We start from the raw sequence: 18904 nt of genomic DNA, 5'->3' as shown, positions 1-18904 counted from the left end.
GTCGGACGCTTAACCGACTGAGCCACCCTGCCGCCCTGAAGGCTGGTTTTATATACATGTCACATATGGTATAATACACCAAGCACAGTGCTTTCCTATATTTTTTTAATTAACTTAATTTCTGACATGATTAATGTTCTACTTTTGAGGAATTTGTACTTCATATTTTAAATTTGTCACCAATATTTAGCAGCACTGTTTGGGTAAAATCACTTAAAATATAATAGAGAATAATTTCAGCTAATCACCTGTTATCACATGAAGTTGATTTTAACCCCCAGGTGTAGATCTGCATATTGCCAATGAGTTCTCACCTGTGGGCTTTCTTTCAGTGGGCTGACATAGTGTAGTGTTGTACAGGTTACAGGTTGGCCAGGCCATTGATTCTCTTAGTTCTTCATTCAAATGGTAGGCCCATGGGTCACCAAAGTACTTGTACCTGTAACCTCTGGTCAGGAACATTCTCATCTATTTGTCCTTATGCTGCATAAAAAGGATCATTTTCCTTGCAGGCACTGATGCAAAAACATTAAAGCAGAATGGTTCCTGGAACAGTGCCATAGACCAGAGTCTTAATAGATATTGGTAAAATTTTAGCATGAACTTTTGTGAATACTCCAGCTGGGTATGAAGTGGAAAGGATAGTAGTTAGCTTCACAAAGGCTTTTATTTTTGTTTGTTTTAAATGTTAATCTTTTCTGGTAGGAAGACGTAAATCTCATGTTCAGCTTAGAATTAGAATTCAAATATTGCCATCAGAAAGTTCCTTGTGTGAGGCAATCTATCAAATTCAGGCTATTCTCAATTTCAACTAAAAGGGCTATATCATGAATATTGATGTCATGAAGTTATTTCCACAGTTCACTTAGGAAACAGGACAGTCACTGATAAAAAGTTAGTATACAAATGAAAGTTAAAGAGAGCATCACACCTAAAGGAAATAGAAGCAGAACAGCAAAGGCACCCCAAACCCAGCAGAAGAAGAGAAATAATAAAGATCAGAGCAGAAATAAACAATATAGAATCTAAAAAAACTGTAGAGCATATCAATTAAACCAAGAGTTGGTTGTTTGAAAAAATAAACAAAATTGATAAATCTTTTGCCAGGCTTCTCAAAAAGAAAAGGGAGAGGACCCAAATAGATAAAATCATGAATGAAAATGGAATTATTACAACCAATCCCTCAGATATACAAGAAATTATCAGGGAATACTATGAAAAACTATATGCCAACAAACTGGACAACCTGGAAGAAATGGACAAATTCCTAAACACCCACACACTTCCAAAACTCAAACAGGAAGAACTAGAAAATTTGAACAGACCCATAACCAGTGAAGAAATTGAATCAGTTATCAAAAATCTCCCAATAAATAAGAGTCCAGGACCAGATGGCTTCCCTGGGGAATTCTACCAGACATTTAAAGCAGAGATAATACCTATTCTTCTCAAGCTGTTCCAAAAAATAGAAAGGGAAGAAAAGCTTCCAGACTCATTCTTTGATGCCAGCATTACTTTGATTCCTAAATCAGACAGAGACCCAGCAAAAAAAGAGAACTACAGGCCAATATCCCTGATGAATATGGATGCAAAAATTCTCAATAAGATACTAGCAAATCGAATTCAACAGCATATAAAAAGTATTATTCACCATGATCAAGTGGGATTCATTCCTGGGTTGCAGGGGGGGTTCAACATTCACAAATAAATCAGTGTGATACATCACATTAATAAAAGAAAAGAAAAGAACCATATGATCCTGTCAATCAGTGCAGAAGAAGCATTTGACAAAATTTAGCATCCTTTCTTAATAAAAACCCTTGAGAAAGTCGGGATAGAAGGAACATACTTAAGCATCATAAAAGCCATTTATGAAAAGCCCATAGCCAATATCATCCTCAACGGGGAAAAAATGACACGACAGAGATGTCTACTTTCACCACTGTTGTTTAACATAGTGTTGGAAGTGCTGGCATCAGCAATCAGACAAAAAACGAAATAAATAAGTATCCAAATCAGTAAAGAAATCAAACTTTCATTTTTCACAGATGACATGCTACTCTACATGGACAACATGAAAGATTCCACCAAAAAGCTGCTAGAACTGATACATGAATTCAGAAAAGTCGCAGGATACAAAATTAATGTACAGAAATCAGTTGCATTCTTATACACTAACAATGAAGCAACAGAAAGACAAATAAAGAAACTGATCCCATTCACAATTGCACCAAGAAGCATAAAATACCTAGGGATAAATCTAACCAAAGATGTAAAAGATCTGTATGCTGAAAACTATAGGAAGCTTATGAAGGAAATTGAAGAAGATATAAAGAAATGGAAAAACATTCCTTTCTCATGGATTGGAGAGTAAATATTGTTAAAATGTCAACACTCCCCAAAGCAATCTACACATCTAATGCAATCCAAAACAAAATTGCACCAGTGTTCTTCTCGAAGCTAGAACAAGCAATCCTAAAGTTTGTATGGAACCACAAAAGACCCCAAATAGCCAAAATAATATTGAAAAAGAAAACCAAAGCAGGAGGCATCACAATCCCAGACTTTAGTCTCTACTACAAAGCTGTCATCATTAAGACAGCATGGTATTGGAACAAAAACAAACACATAGACCAATGGAATAGAATAGAGACTCCAGAATTGGACCCACAAATGTATGGCCAACTAATCTTTGACAAAACAGGAAAGAATATCCAATGGATAAAAGACAGTCTCTTTAACAAATGGTGCTGGGAGATCTGGACAGCAACATGCAGAAGAATGAAACTAGACCACTTTCTTACATCATTCAGAAAAATAAACTCAAAATGGATGAAGGACCTGAATGTGAGACAGGAAACCATCAAAACCCTAGAGATGAAAGCAAGAAAAAGCTCTCTGACCTCAGCCGCAGCAATTTCTTACTTGACACATCTCCAAAGGCAAGGGAATTAAAAGAAAAAATGAACTATTGGGACCTCACTCAAGATAAAAAGCTTCTGCACTGCAAAGGAAACAATCAACAAAACTAAAAGGCAACCGATGGAATGGTAAAAGATATTTGCAAATGACATATTGGATAAAGGGCTAGTATCTAAACAGAAGAGACTCATAAATATGGAGAACAAACTGAGGGTTGCTGGAGGGGTTGAGGGAGGGGGGATGGGCTAAATGGGTAAGGGGCACTAAGGAATCTCTTCCTGAAATCATTGTTTCACTATATGCTAACTAATTTGGATGTAAATTTTAAAAAATAAAGAAGAAAATTAAAACAATTATAGGAAATGTTTAATATATAATATTAAATGAAAGAAATGATATGTAAAAAAATAAAAAAAATAAATAAAAATAAAAAATAAAATCAGAAATAAAAGACATCCAGATGGCCAACAGGCACATGAAAAGATGCTCAATGTCACTCTTCATCAGGGAAAGACAAATCAAAACCACATTGAGATATCACCTCACACCAGTCAGAGTGGCTAAAATGAACAAATCAGGAGACTATAGATGCTGGAGAGGATGTGGAGCAATGGGAACCCTCTTGTACTGTTGGTGGGAATGCAAACTGGTGCAGCTGATCTGGAAAACAGTGTGGAGGTTCCTCAAAAAATTAAAAATAGATCTACCCTATGACCCAGTGATAGCACTGCTGGGAATTTACCCAAGGGATACAGGAGTGCTGATGCATAGGGGTACTTGTACCCCATTGTTTATAGCAGCACTTTCAACAATAGATTATGGAAGGAGCCTAAATGTCCATCAACTGACAAATGGATAAAGAAGATGTGGTTTATGTATACAATGGAATATGAATTGGCAATGAGAAAGAATGAAATCTGGTCATTTGTAGCAACGTGGATGGAATTGGAGAGTGTTATGCTAAGTGGAATAAGTCAGGCAGAGAAAGACAGATACCATATGTTTTCACTCATATGTGGATCCTGAGAAACTCAACAGAAGACCAGGAGGGAGGAGAAGGGGAAAAAAAAAGAGTTACAGAGAGGGAAGGAGGAAAACCATAAGAGACTCTTAAATATTGAGAATAAACTGAGGGTTGATGGGGGGTGGAGGGGAGGGGAAAGTGGGTGATGGGCATTGAGGAGGGCACCTGTTGGGATGAGCACTGGGTGTTGTATGGAAACCAATTTGACAATAAATTTCATAGTAAAAAAAAAAAGAATGTATCAACTAGAAATGAAACTCTAAAATCTGCTAGTGTAGGGAATGCTTTCAAAGCAGAAGGATCTTGAATTAGCTCTGATAGTGGGTGCATATGGATTGGCCAGAGAAAGGGGAGGGGAGGAGGTGAGAACATTTCAGGAGGCAGAAACACCTGGAGCAGAGTGATCAGAGCAGAGTATTCATTGGACACTGGTAAAATGGGTGGGGGCTGCTGCCAGATATGGTCTTACTTACCTGGGGTATTTTCTTTGAGCCAAAGATTCTCCTGAGTATTGTGAAATTAACACCTCCAATGAATATTTGTCTTTAGTTTTTTTGTTTGTTTGTTTGTTTTTGTTTTTACAGGGAAGCATTTGACAACTTTGTATCATTAATGAAACAACTGGGAATTCGATGCAGTGATTTGCTAAGGAGAGGTGATATCATGGATTTCTTAAAAAATGAGAACTTTGACTTGGTATTTGTTGAAGCACTTGACTTCTGTTCTTTCCTCATTGCTGAGAAGCTTGGGAAGCCATTTGTGTCAATTCTTCCTACCCAATTTGGAAGTGTGGACCATGGGCTACCAAGTCCTTTGTCTTATGTTCCATTATTCCGTTCCTTGCTCACCGACCACATGGACTTCTGGGGCAGAGTGAGGAATTTTCTGATGTTCTTTGATTTCTCCATAAAACAAAGGCAAATCCATTCTACCATTGAGAACACCATCAAGGAACATTTCCCGGAAGGCTCCAGGCCAGTTTTGTCTCATCTTTTAAAGAAAGCAGAGCTGTGGTTTGTTAACTCTGACTTTGCCCTTGAATTTGCTAGGCCCCTGCTTCCCAACACTGTGTATGTTGGAGGCTTATTGGCCAGACCTGTTAAACCAGTACCACAAGTAAGTAAAACCTTAGTGCTCAATAGGGACTTCATGCAGAGCTCTTCAGTGCAGAGTTGGTGGCTTCCCTGCCAGTGGGAACTGGGAGTGAAGTAGGATGAGACAAACAAAACACCTAAATGTAAATTTTTATTTTTTTAATTTTTTAATTTTTATTTTTCTATTCTATTTATTCTATTCTATTTTAAATTTTATATTATTTTGGTAAAAACACTTAATATGAGATCTAGCCCCTTATCAAAATTTTAACCATACAATACATAATTATTTACTGTAGGTACCATATTGGATCTCAGATCTCTAGACCTTATTTATCTCACTTATCTGTAATTCTTTCTCCATTGAATAATAGCTACCCTTTTCTCTTAAACCCTAAACCTTGGAAACCAGCTGCCACTTTTCATTTTATGAATTTGAATATTTTAAATGCTTCAGATAAGTTAACTCATGCAGTATTTGCTTATCTGGCTTATGTCACTTATCATAATATCTTTAAGTTTCACCCATGTTTTCCCATATTGCAAAATTTTCTTCTTTTTTAAAGAATACATAATATTCTTTTTAAAAGAACATATAGTATTCTTTTTTAAAGAATATAAGTATTGTTTTTTAAAGAATATAGAGAACTTTTAAAAAATATGTAGTATTTTTTAAAGAATATATATATTATATATATAATGGAATATATATATATATATATATATATATATATCTCACAATTTCTTCAACCATTCATCTTTGATGGATATTTTGTTTGTTTCCATATCTTGCTTATTGTGAATAGTGCTTCAGTGAATATGGGAATACAGACATCTCTTTGAGATCTTGATTTCCATTTTCTGTTTTTAATTTGTGGGGAAATTTCCATACTATTGTCCTTAGTGCCTTTGACATTTTTCATTCCCAACCACAGTATGTAAGGGTTGTTATTTCTCCATATCTTTAACACTAGTTGTCTTCTGATTTTTAAAAATAACTACCAATATTTGTGAATTAATAGCTCATTGTGGTTTTGATGTGTATTTCCCTGATGGCTAGTGTTGTTGAGCACTTTTTTCATATATCTGTTTGCCATTTGGCATGTTTTCTTTGGATAAATGTCTATTCAAGTCCTCCATCTATTTTTAATAGAGTTATAAGACTTTTTTCTTCTCCATTGAATTGTAAGCCTTTCTTATACATTTTGGAGATTAATCTCTTAGGATTATGGTTTATAAATGTTTTCTATTTGTAGGTCTTCTGTTACTCTGTTGATTGTTTCTTTGCTGTGCAGAAGCTTTGTAGTTTAATGTAGTCTCATTTGTTTTGTTGTTTGTTTTGTTGTTTGTTTCTTTTGATTTTGATATTTCATTTTCTAGTTTATTGTGCTATATTTTTGAAATCAATAGCAAGACCAATACCATGAAGTTTCACCCTGTGTTTTTTTTCTAAGAGCTTTGTCGTTTCCATTTTAGGATTAAGTCTTTAATCAATTTTGAGTTGAGTTTTTTGTATGGAGTAAGGTGAGGGTCCAGTCAACCTCGGTGAGAGGTTGTTTTCATAACTATCTGCCAACTTTGGTGAGACTGGTTACACAATTGCCTGGGGTACAGTTAGTTTTTAGTTATTTTTATTTTTATCTTTTAAGAACTTCAAATAAAATATTTTTAAAATATTTCTGTACAGAATGAGAGCATGGAACTTCCTATTCTAATGTCATGTTGTGCTCTTTTCAGTTTTAAATAATAGATTTAAATTAATCTTATAATTATCAAAAGATAGTAAAGGTGATTTTAAGTGGTCCCCCAGAATGGTAGTTCTAACAGTGTAGTGCTGGATGGAGTCAATTACAGCCCAATGGAACAATGGGGTATAGGTTGGGAATTGGGAACAACCAAACCATGAAGAGGATGGAGAAACTGTTATAAAGAATTGACAAAACTGTATTAATGCTCATTTTTAGGTGATTAAATCAGAAACTTCCTAGGGGGCCTGGTGGCTCATTTGGTTAAGCATGTGACTGCGGCTCAGGTCATGATCTTACCATTCGTGAGTTGGAGCCCCGCATTGGGCCCTGTGCTGACAGCTCAGAGCCTGGGGCCTGCTTCAGGTTCTGTGTCTCTCTGTTTCTGCCCCTCTTATGCTCGCACTCTGTCTCTGTCTCTCTGTTTCAAAAATAAATAAATGTAAAAAAATTTCCTAAGAATAATCTAGGAATTATCATATGCTATATATTATATAGCATAATATATGCTAATTAATATCACACAAAATAGACTTCAGTCAAAAATTTCACAGGAGGTAAAAATATTTTATAAATAGTTTAATATAACAAATCAATCAATGTAATACATTAGAGTGGAAGGAATAAAAAAACACATCATGTCAATATATGCAGAAAAGATATTTGACTAAATGAATACCCTTTCATGATAAAAACAAAACTAAGGGTAAAAAAGGTACTTCTTCACATGACAAAGAGTATTTACTGGAACACTCACAGCTAACATCATATTCTTTATGATAGACAGAAATTGTGCTGCCTCAGGTCAGTAGTCTAAGATGCCCACTGCTACTTAAATATGCCATAGACAGAGCAAGTAGGCAAGAAAAAGAAATTCCAAATTGGAATGGACAATGTCAAAATAGCTTACTTTTTTTATATGACATAATTCTCTCTATAGAACATCCCAAAGACTTCACACACCAAAAAGAAACTACTAGATGTTAAACAAATCTAGCAAAGTTGCAGGGAAAATATCAATATGGAAATAGGACTTGTGTTTCCATACACTGGCTAGGAACAACCTGAAAATGAAATCAAGTAAAGTATTCTGCTTACAACAGCATCCAATTAAACTGAGGAGGTGAAAGACATGTATGTTCACTGTACACTACAAATTTCCTGAGAGAAATTAAGAAAGACCTAAATAAATAAAAAGATATCTCTAGATCATGGGTTATGATACTTAATATTGTTAAAAGAGCAATACTACTGAAAATTATCTACAGATTTGATCTAATCCTTATCAATAGTTTAATGGCCTTTTTTATAGATGAAAAAGGCAGTTTTCAAATGCATATGGAAATGAAGAGACCCTGAATAACCAAAGCAATAACAAAAAGAAGAATGACTCATACATCTGTGACTAATTGATTTTTACAAGGATGCCAAAAACAACCAATGCAGTCTCTTCAGACTCTCTTCAGAAAATGGTGCTGAGACCATTGGATATTTGTTCACATTGAAGGGAATGTATTTTGAGCCTTCCTCACACCACATACCAATATGAACTCAAAATGGATCAATGGCCTAAATAAAGAGCTAAAAGCCATAAAATTCTTAGGAGACAAGAAAGGGATAAATCTACACAGACTTGGATTTGGCAGTGAATTTGTAGATGTGACACCAAAGGATGAGTAACAAAGGAAAAAATACATAAATTGGACTTCATCAGGACAAAAAACTTCTCTGTATCAAGGTAGAATGCAAGTTTGTCTTCTCACTGCCACATTTTAGCCTCATACTGGAAGTCCTAAGTAAAGCAATAAGACAAAAAAGGAGATAAAAGGCATATAGATTAGACAGGAGGAAATAACGTGGTTTTGTTCACAGATGGCATGATGGTCCATTTAGAAAATCTGAAAAGTCATAAAAAAATCCTAGAATTAGTAAGCAATTGGAGCGATGCCACAGGATACTAGTTTAATGTATAAAATCATCCTTTTCTTATATATCAGCAATGAATGGAGGAATATGAAATTAAAAGCAATATACTATTTACATTAGCACTACCAAAAATGAGATCTTAGGAATAAATAAAAAATATGTATATATACAAGATTAAATGAGGAAAACTACAAAACTCTGAAGAAAGAAAGAAATTAAAGAACTAAATAAATGGAGAGTAAGTCCATGTTCATGGGTAAGAAGACTCAATATTGCCAAGATATTAGTTCTTTGAAAATTGATCTATACATTCAATGCAATCCCAATCAAAACCTCTGCAACTATTTTGTGGATATTAATTAAAAAAATTTTAAAATTTGCACGGAGAGGCAAAAACCCTAAAAAGCCAACACAATATTGAAGATGAAGAACAAAGTTTGAGGAGTGATATTGTCAGCTTCATGACTTACTATAAAGCTACAGTAATCAAAATGGTATGATATTGGCAAAAGATTAGAAGTCAATGTAACAGAATAGAGAAGCCAAAATAGACCCACATAAATTTAGTGGGCTGATGTGTCATAAAGGAGTAAAGACAATAGTATAGAGAAAGCAGACTTTCAAAAACCAACAGTGCTGGAAAAATGATCTGACTACATAGAAAATTAATTAGCCTCAGATCCTACACATTCAAGAAAATTAACTCAAAACAGACCGTAAACCTTAATATAAAAAGCAAGTGCAAAGTATGAAACTTTTAGAATATGATATCAGAAAAGAATCTAGAGGACCTAGGGTTTGGTGAAAACTTTTTAAATGCAAAACCTAAGTCATGATCTATGAAAGAAAGAGTTGATAAGTGTGCTAAGTTGAAATTAAAATTTCTCTTCTGGGCAGGAATTATCAAGAGAATGAAAGGAGGAGGAACAGAACACAACCAAATGTTTGGAACAGATCTGTTAAAAACTATTATTCAAAATATTCAAATAAACACAGACACAAATATACACAATATACAAAGAACTATTAAAATTTAACAATTAAAACCAGTATTTTAAAAATGGACTGGGGCGCCTGGGTGGCTCAGTCGGTTAAGCGTCCGACTTCAGCTCAGGTCACGATCTCACATTCCGTGAGTTGGAGCCCCGCGTCGGGCTCTGGGCTGATGGCTCAGAGCCTGGAGCCTGCTTCCAGTTCTGTGTCTCCCTCTCTCGCTGCCCCTCCCCCGTTCATGCTCTGTTTCTCTCTGTCTCAAAAATAAATAAACGATAAAAAAAAAAATGGACCGAACACCTTACCAGAACTGTCAACAAAGAAAACACAGATGGCTCATAAGCATATGAAGGAGACACATGACAGATATTTTCCCAGCATTACCTCAGTTTCCAGAAGGCCTACTGCCCCCTACTGGTCTAGGACATCAAGCGGCACTCTCCCAGGCACTAGCACCCTGGTCTGACATTGGAACACTCCTAAGTGACCACATATCCCTAGAACTAGGATGAGGGATGAGGATCACCCTTGTTCTGGGGCCATGTTGTTAATGAAGAAAGAAGTTTCCACCACCTGTACTTTCCTCTTCTTAAAACATTGTTAAATCGACATTCTGAATCTAGGTGTTGGTGCTACAGTATGTGTTAAGTGCCTTATGTGCAATGTGGGCTATTGTGATAGTGGCTGGACACCTAAGGCTCTCTATACATCCATTTGTGATTATTGAAGGTATTCATATGGTATGGCATGTCCTGAGATCTCAGAAAAATGACTTCAAAGCCACCAGACACAATGGATACGAGCACAGTGAAGAGTGCACTGAGCTGTTCCCAGGGCTATGAGAACAATTTCAAGACAGTGAGCTCTAGGTACTGACAGGAGGGCGTATTCAGTTAATAGTTGACTTTCATTTCATGAATGTCTAGGCTTTCATAAACAACTTTGTTCACATCCTGTCCTTTCTCACTTCTCTCCAGGAATTTGAGAATTTCATCAGCAAGTTTGGAGACTCTGGTTTTGTCCTTGTGGCCCTGGGCTCCATAGTGAGCACCTATCAGTCCCAGGAAGTTCTCATGGAGATGAACAGTGCCTTTGCTCATCTGTCTCAAGGTGTGATATGGAAATGTAAGCCATCTAAGTGGCCCAAAGACGTCCAATTGGCAGCAAATGTGAAAATTGTGGACTGGCTTCCTCAGAATGACCTCTTGGGTAAGGACTACCCAGATCTATTTCTCTCTTTCCATTTATGTAACTTTAGGGCTCTACTAGGCACCCCAGCAGCCTGTGAAGGAGCAGATGGTAGCTAAAGGTAATGTCTAGAGGGTAGGAATGGAGCAGCCAGCTGGAGTTCTTGGGATATTAGGTATACTTCCCAAATGGCTAAAATTTCCATGTTTTCTTCTTCCTTTCTATTCCTGATACCTTCAGTCAGAAGTGATATTATCATGCCATTATTTTGACCCTATCATATTTGGCACTGAACAACATTGCCTAAATACAAAGACAGTTTACGGACTCTGAGAACACATATCAAGGGCCATACTACCAGTGTTTTCCAGGCATCTTGAGCACCTGTTAGGCTTTATGCCATTGTAGAAACACACTCACACTTACTGGTTCATCCTCCTTTGCTGCAAAAGATGTACTCATACTTTCACAAGGTTTCTGTTAACTGTCTGAAGAGTGTACTAAAATATCTGAATGTCAAGCTGAATAACCTCTCAGCTTTTTACCTGGTTCAACAAATTCTCTGGTAACAGAGAGCTAGATGGTTCTGCACATTTTTTTCAGAAGGCATGGGGTATGTAAAAAGATTCTGATTTTCAAAGAAACACAAATAAATTCTGATGCACATCCCTGTTGAGAGGCAGTGTTGGAGATGAACTCTTTGTTATCAACACTTGTTTTAGTTTTCTCTAAAGAAGGGTGGAGTAAGCACACAGGAACTGGAAATACTGAGATGGGTGGTCCCTCATTCTCTGCTTTAGAGGATTTCCTATGGAATTGAATAGAAAGCATATGAGGTGTAAGTTTGATGAATGTCACATGATTATGTGTCGTCAATGAAAGTGTTAAGACTTCAGATAACAGGGAAGTGAATGGACAGTGAAAGAGAGAGGGTGAAACCTGGAGAGTGAGAGATGGAAACAGAGATAGAGTGAGATACCAAGAGAGACAACAGGGATGGGAGACGCAAGAGAGATGTAGCATTGAGAGAAAAGAATGGATGGATGAAAGGATGGATATGGGAGGAGGATTATTTCTTGCTAAGCACTGTTCTCTGCAGATTTCTTTGGGTTCTTATTCCCACATGGATTGTTTTAAGGAATCTCTGTACAGAGACAAGGCCAGAATCTTGTATCTTGGAATATGCACCCTTGAGTGTGTCCTAAGCTAAATCAGTATATCAGTTTCTCCAACAAAATTTGAGATCTCTTTGTATTTTTTTTCTGCCCTTGCTACTTTATCAGATGTTCTGAAAATTTTCACCCTGAAATATTCTGCTCTGTTCCTGATTTACAACAGCTCACCCACGCATCCGTCTTTTTGTCACTCATGGTGGGATGAATAGCATAATGGAGGCCATCCAACATGGTGTACCCATGGTAGCGATTCCTGTCCTTAAAGAACAGGCTGAAAACATGGTCCGAGTAGAAGCCAAAAAGTTTGGTGTCTCTATCCAGTTAAAGCAGATCAAGGCAGAGACATTGGCTCTGAAGATGAAGGAAGTCATAGAAGACAAGAGGTATGGAGCTCTTTGGGCTTGTGGTCACTTAGGCTGAATGAAGGCATCAAATACGAAGGGTGCTGTTTGGCACACTTTTGCAATAACAGCTGGAACTTCCAGGACATGGAATATGTATGTGACGCTAACATCTGACCTGTTACCTTTGAGAGCAAGACTAGGCATTTAGGTTAGATATTGAGAACGAGTTCTACTCAACTATAAGTAGGACTGTGACCTACTTATATAGGGTTTCTGAGAGGTGTTATATTTTAAGGGTGCTTATAATTGAATTACTTAAGGCAGAAGGTTGCCTTTCAGTCCCCCAATATGCCACACTGTTTCCTGCCTCAGGCCCTTTGTCAGTGTTGCTCTCTAAAACATCCTTCCTTCTCCTCTCAGGACTGGCACCTTCATGACAGTTGGACTAATCTCCAATGCCCTCTCCTCAGAGAGGCAGTCTTTATCTAACAGTCCTAACTGCACTCTTCTCCCATTCCCTTCAATCATAATTTCATTTTTCCTTCTTATCGCTTCTCAGGATCAGCAACTACCCCATCCCCATTTCTTTCTGTTTTAATTTATTGTGTGTCCCTCACACTATAGAGAGTAAGCTCTCCTAGATGGCCAAGTGTGTCTCTTGTGTTCCCATATTCCCAGGGCCTAGTAAAGGGCCTGCTACAAAGTAAGGATGAATTTATGTTAAGTGAATCAGTAAAAGGGCCCATGATGTCCTAGGTAAATTCCCATCCAGCACAATGATCTGATAACCAGGATGAACTGAATAACTTATTAGGGTCTCCAGGACATCTATACTGAGTGGGTTATATGTTACATCCCATATATTCATATCTACTCTTCCCTTTATCAACCATAAGCTTCCTGGGTAGAGATTTGACTTTACAACTTAGTCCCTATTTTATAGTTTAGCACTTTTAGCACTAATCATGTATCTTCGCATGGAGACGCTAGTTTGAGCTTTTCAATGGGACCAACTGGACGGTGGTAATGCCAGGCCAACAACTTTTCCTTGAAAATGAGTCTTCTGTGCATGCAGAGGAAAGCATTTGTGACACAAGGTCTCTAAGACTTCTGAGACCACAGAAGTAATGCCCTGCCTCTGTGTCTGCCAACAGGTACAAGTCAGCAGCGGTGGCCGCCAGCATCATCAGGCGCTCCCACCCCCTGACCCCTGCCCAGAGGCTGGTGGGCTGGATTGACCACATCCTCCAGACAGGGGGTGCGGCCCACCTCAAGCCCCATGCCCTGCAGCAGCCGTGGCATGAGCAGTACCTGCTGGACGTCTTCTTGTTCCTGCTGGTGGTCACCCTGGGCACCCTGTGGCTCTGCGGAAAGCTGCTGGGCATGGTGACCAGGTGGCTGTGTGGGGCCAGGAAGCTGAAGAAGGCCTGATGGGGATATAATGTTGATGGTTGTCTCAGGACCCACTGGTTGTACAAGGCTTCCAACAAACACAGGACACTGCTGGTGTCTTTCCCATATTGGCACTTTAGGGTGGAACACAAATATCTCCTCATTATAATCTGCCTCTGCTTAGAAATTCTTATGAAGTAATCTTGGGATCTTTTTTAAAATTGTGGTAAAATTTATATTATGTAAAATTTACCATTTTAACCATTAAGTGTACAGTCGTTGGCATTAAGCACATTGATGTTATCATGCAAACCTCACTACCATTCATTCCAGAACTGTTTTCATCATCCCAAATTCAAACTCCATGATAATCAAACAGTAAATACTCATAACCCTGTCCCCACCTCCATGACCCCACAGGCTCCTGCCAACCCCCATTCTACTCTCTGTGTCTGTGAATTTTATCTTGGCTTCTTGACTTGCCCCTCATCAATGGCCTCCTCACTCAGATCCAGGCCTTCATCCGACAGCCCTGCTTTCCTCCCCATTCCATGTCCCTAGACACAGGGCCCTGCTCACTTCACTGTTGCTCTCTGGACACTTTTCTCTCTCTGATCTTTCTCTATCCTCACTTTTTATGGCATGACATAAGATCTTGGCCACTTGTTCCAGTTTGGGTCTCTTTCCTCTTGCGTCTCCTTCTCACCTCACGTCCAAGCTCAGGAAGCCTCACCTCTGTCTGTCCTGCAGTTAGGCAGGGGTGACCCTCCCTGGACTCCACTTGTGGTCTCTGTGCTGAGTCCCCTCCTATGAAGAGCACCTCCTTTGCTCTCAGACCTGGAGCCTGCCTTTCGGCCACAGCTGATGCTGTGTTTTTCACTTGTCACAATTACCTTCTCAATTTCTCACTCTTAAAAATGTAGTCATGGTGACCTCAAGTCAGATCCCAGACCTCTGCGTGAGGCCCTGGGGCCCAGGTCCAGTGACCATGGCCATTCTCAGGACTTTGTTGATTTAGGAAACATCTTTCTGCCACCCTACTGTGGCATAAATAGGAAGTAACCCACTATGTATAGCAATTACATTCAGTTCCTAGCAACATACACCAGAAAAAGAGTGTATTAACCACCAGGGTTATTTTTTGTTTTCTTGTTTGCTTCTTTGATAAGGACTGGTGTGGTGGCTCCATCTTATTGTCTGTAGATTTTGCTCCTTTTTTTTTTTTTTTTTTTTTGACTTTTTGATGTTCTTTACTAGACATCAGGCTCCCACTCTGGTAGGTTCCCTTTATAATATATTTTACTTTCAAGTGATTATGTGCTGATATTTGTTTTGCATTTACAGATGGAATTATATTTCTCCTTTAAAGTTTCAAATATGTGCTATCTTGTGGGTTATAACACAGTGAAGAAAATAGTAGATATGCAGGATGGTCGCAGAAACCATAGTTTGACTGCTTAATTCTAGGGTTGTGCCCACATCTTGAAATAATTCAAATAGAGGATGAAGCAGCTGCTACCAATACTTCTTGCAGATGTGGAAAGAGGCCCATCCTTACCAAGGTCAGGATAGGATTTTCTGGGTAGAATGTGAAGTGGTGCCAGGTGTCTACCGAGTCCTGTGAGTTCTCATGCTGCACGATGTCACTTATAGTCCCAAGCACATCACATGACGATGTGTGTGTGTGTGTGTGTGTGTGTGTGTGTGTCTGTTATTCAAGGTTTAATTTTTGTAATTCTTTAAAAAAAGTGTTTATTTATTTATTTTGAGAGAGAGAGAATATGAGCGAGCAGGGGAGGGGTAGAGAGAGAGGGAGAGAGAGAATCCTGAGCAGGCTGTGTGCTGTCAGTGCAGAGCCCAACCTAGGGCTCGATTTCATGAATTGTTAGATCATGACCTGAGCTGAAATCAAGAGTCAGATGCTCAACCGATTGAGTCACTCAGGTGCCCCTATTTCTGTAATTTTTATGAATGAAATCTCTAAAATTTGTCTTTGGCAATAGTGCCTTGAAAGGCAGACCTGAAGCTTTTTCTGTGTTGTGATTAGAAAGAAAAGCCAAGATTTCTTACCTTCATAATCAACAAACGGATATAAGGATCAGGATTTCAGATGCTGATTCCCTTTTCCATTCCTACCACATCATCATCTTTGAACACTTGTAACTCAGTGATGCCAACTCTCTGCCTGCTGCTTCCTGGGCTCTGCTTTCATCCAGCACATCTGATCAAAGGAAGCTGTGAGTGGGGATGATGCCTCTAGTCTGGATCCATTGAAACCTTCTCCACTGGACTGTGTCAGCATGGTCTTGACAGTATGGACATCTGATCTCATCATTTCCTGGTTAAGATCCTTTCCTGGCTCTCATTGCATGTAATACAAGCCCTCTGTGGTTTGTGTCTGGCTACCATTCCAGGAGCATCTTGAAAACTTGGAAATAGACCCACGCAGACATGTTTACTTGATTTATGACAAATCTCTTCAGCAGATTTTACTGGAATAACTGATATCTGAATGGTCTTTGATTTTTACTTAATGGCACACACAGAAAAACATTGACTGTTACTGCATACCGTACAGTATGCAAAGTAAGACATTTGATAAATTGGACTTTATCAAAATGAACGACCTTCACTCTTCTAGAGACATGCGTAAGAAGACAAAAGTATAAGCCATAAACTGGGAGAAAATATTGCAACACATTTCTCAGAGAACTTGTATCTAGAATATTCAAACAAATCTTACAACCAGTACAAACATGGACAAAAAAAGCTTGACCAGACACTTCACAAAAGAAAATATGCAAATGGCCAATAATCACATGAAAAAGTGGATACAGCAGTCATTTAGAGAAATGCAAAATAAAACCTCAATATCACAACACATCTACCAGGCCGGCTAAAATTAATAGAACTGATCATATCAATAGTGAGCAATTAGACAGAGCTACTGGAACTCATACCCGTTCCATTGCTGAGGAGAACGTGAAATGGTGCAGCCACATAGGAAAATCGCTCTGTAGTTTCTCAGTTAAGCATATACTTGCCACATGACCCAGCATTACTTGTAGGTATTTACTTAAGTTCATGAAAACATATGTCCACTTGAAAGTCTATACACAAATGTTCATAACAGCTTTATTTATAATGGCCCCAGATTAAGAAAAATTACATGCCCATCAATAGGTGAATGAAATGACATTGTGTTGTATCCATGTAATGAATGCAGTTTGTTGCATACAAATTACATTTTAAAATTGATTTGAAAATCTCTATGTGTGAGATGTGTTTTTTTAAAGATGTTTATTTATTCATTTTGAGAGAGAGACAGAGCACAGGTGAGGGGCAGAGATGAGAATCCAAAGCTGGAAGCACAGAACAAGAGATGAGGCTCGATCCCACCAACTGTGAGATCATGACCTGAGTGCTTAACAGACTGAGCTACCCAGGCACCCTTGTATGAGATGTGTTTTTAAGTGTCTTCCTCTTGTGTACTTTAAAATGTAGTGTTCACCAATTATTGTTGCATTACATATAATTGGAAATGCAAATACATTTTAATTTCTAGAATAATAGAACTAGTACAACTTTGATGAAGGAGGAGAAATGTGTGTATAAGAAATGGAGTTACTTCTTAGAGAATCAGAGGACTAATGGTAAACAGACTAAGGAAGGAATCAAGTTCACATACTCAGACCTAATCCAAATTTATTTTGTGTGTGAGACCTGTAGTCTCTCTGTAATTATAAAATAACACATTCAGAAATGATAAAAACAGGCAAAATATTTAATTTGTTGACATCTAATGGGCATGGAACATGACACACATGAAGGATCTACATATAAAATGCATACATTTGGAGGTATGTGTTAGAATGTCAAAATGAAGTTCAATCTGTCATTTATGTTTCTTTTCACTATGTAGTGATTCTTTCACTGACATGTTTCTACCATTACCACTAACCATGATCACGTATTGATTCTTTGTTTGCCTAGCTACACTAAATACTCTATGGATGTGATTTTCCCCCATGTCAATCTTCTGTTGTTTGGTTTATCACATTGTGATAAACACATCTTGCAGGCACTGTGAGATGATTACTTGTTTAAGTGTCAACCAATTATCGATGCAAAAGGAGGTAAATGGAATTACTTGTTGTCTTAAGCAAACTTCTTTCTACTTAGCTCAAGGAACTAGCTATTTCTGAAAAGCGGATTTCATATTGTGAATGTCCTTAAGATGAATGCATTTTACCCAGTTCAACAATTTGATTCAGCCAACACTGACTGCTTTCATATTTGTCAACAGGCATCATGCTGGGCATTTTGGAAGATGCAGATTCTAAGCTGAAAGGGGGTTCAGCAGACCAAGGGCAGGGCAGCAGGCCAGGGTGGAACCCTAGTCTAGAAGAGGATTCAGAGGATGCTGACTAAAATTTGGTGAAGGAGGGAATCTTGTCACACCCACCCCAACATATTGTGCTGTGCTGTACTTCTGTATCAGTGACCACACTGTGTCCTCTCTCAGAAATGCCATTCTGCTCTTGTTGGGACAAAAAGCTTCTACATGTTCTTCCTACCAAACTTTATTATGTTCACATTAGTGTGGCTGCACTTGACTTTGACCCTCACAACAGAGCTCCCTGTATATCCTCTTTCGAAGCATTTTTCCTAATATGTTGAAATTACTTGTTAACATGTATGTCTCTCAATTTAGAAACTATAACACCCTAACGATCAGGGACTGGGTTCCGTTTATCTTGTGCTTATAGCACATGGCATGGTGGTTCAAACAAATAATGCTGAGATGACAGGATAATCTTTTAGAAGAGAGACAGTATTTGATCCATATCTCACACCATATCTAAAAGTAAACTCTAAATACATTAGATATTTAATATAAATAAATGACAACATACTGAGTCTAAAAATAAGGTGTGTGTATGGAATTACTATGGAATGACCTTGATCCCTGTGTACGGAATGATCTTTTATATGACTTAAATATTCTGAAGCAACAAAGAAAAGTTAACTAGTTTAATTTGACAATAGTAAAATGTTTTTACACAGCTAAATTACCACAAGTAGAAAAATACCATTAAAA

General features: G+C 37.9%; 1 protein-coding gene across 3 annotated transcripts in view; it reads left to right on the top strand.

Moving 5' to 3' along the window:
• LOC132680740 (UDP-glucuronosyltransferase 3A2-like) overlaps positions 1 to 17305 on the top strand; it is a 46500-nt gene extending 29195 nt beyond the window's left edge. Inside the window, exons 4-7 of one of the 3 annotated variants that reach the window (XM_078444858.1) lie at positions 4531 to 5062; positions 10682 to 10829; positions 12231 to 12450; positions 13566 to 17305. In XM_078444858.1, coding sequence (XP_078300984.1) covers positions 4531 to 5062; positions 10682 to 10829; positions 12231 to 12450; positions 13566 to 13842 — 1177 coding nt within the window. In that variant the 3' untranslated portion in view covers positions 13843 to 17305. Of the gene's footprint in view, positions 1 to 4530; positions 5063 to 10681; positions 10914 to 12230; positions 12451 to 13565 lie in introns of all 3 variants that reach the window. The other 2 variants (XM_078444861.1, XM_078444857.2) reach the window with 2 other exon arrangements.
• Positions 17306 to 18904: the final 1599 nt, after the last annotated feature.

Source organism: Panthera onca, chromosome A1, assembly GCF_046562875.1.
Source record: "Panthera onca isolate mPanOnc1 chromosome A1, mPanOnc1 haplotype 2, whole genome shotgun sequence".
Classification (NCBI taxonomy): Eukaryota; Metazoa; Chordata; class Mammalia; order Carnivora; family Felidae; genus Panthera; species Panthera onca.
Note: the sequence above shows the minus strand (reverse complement) of the source record. Positions and strands in the feature narration are given on the sequence as shown.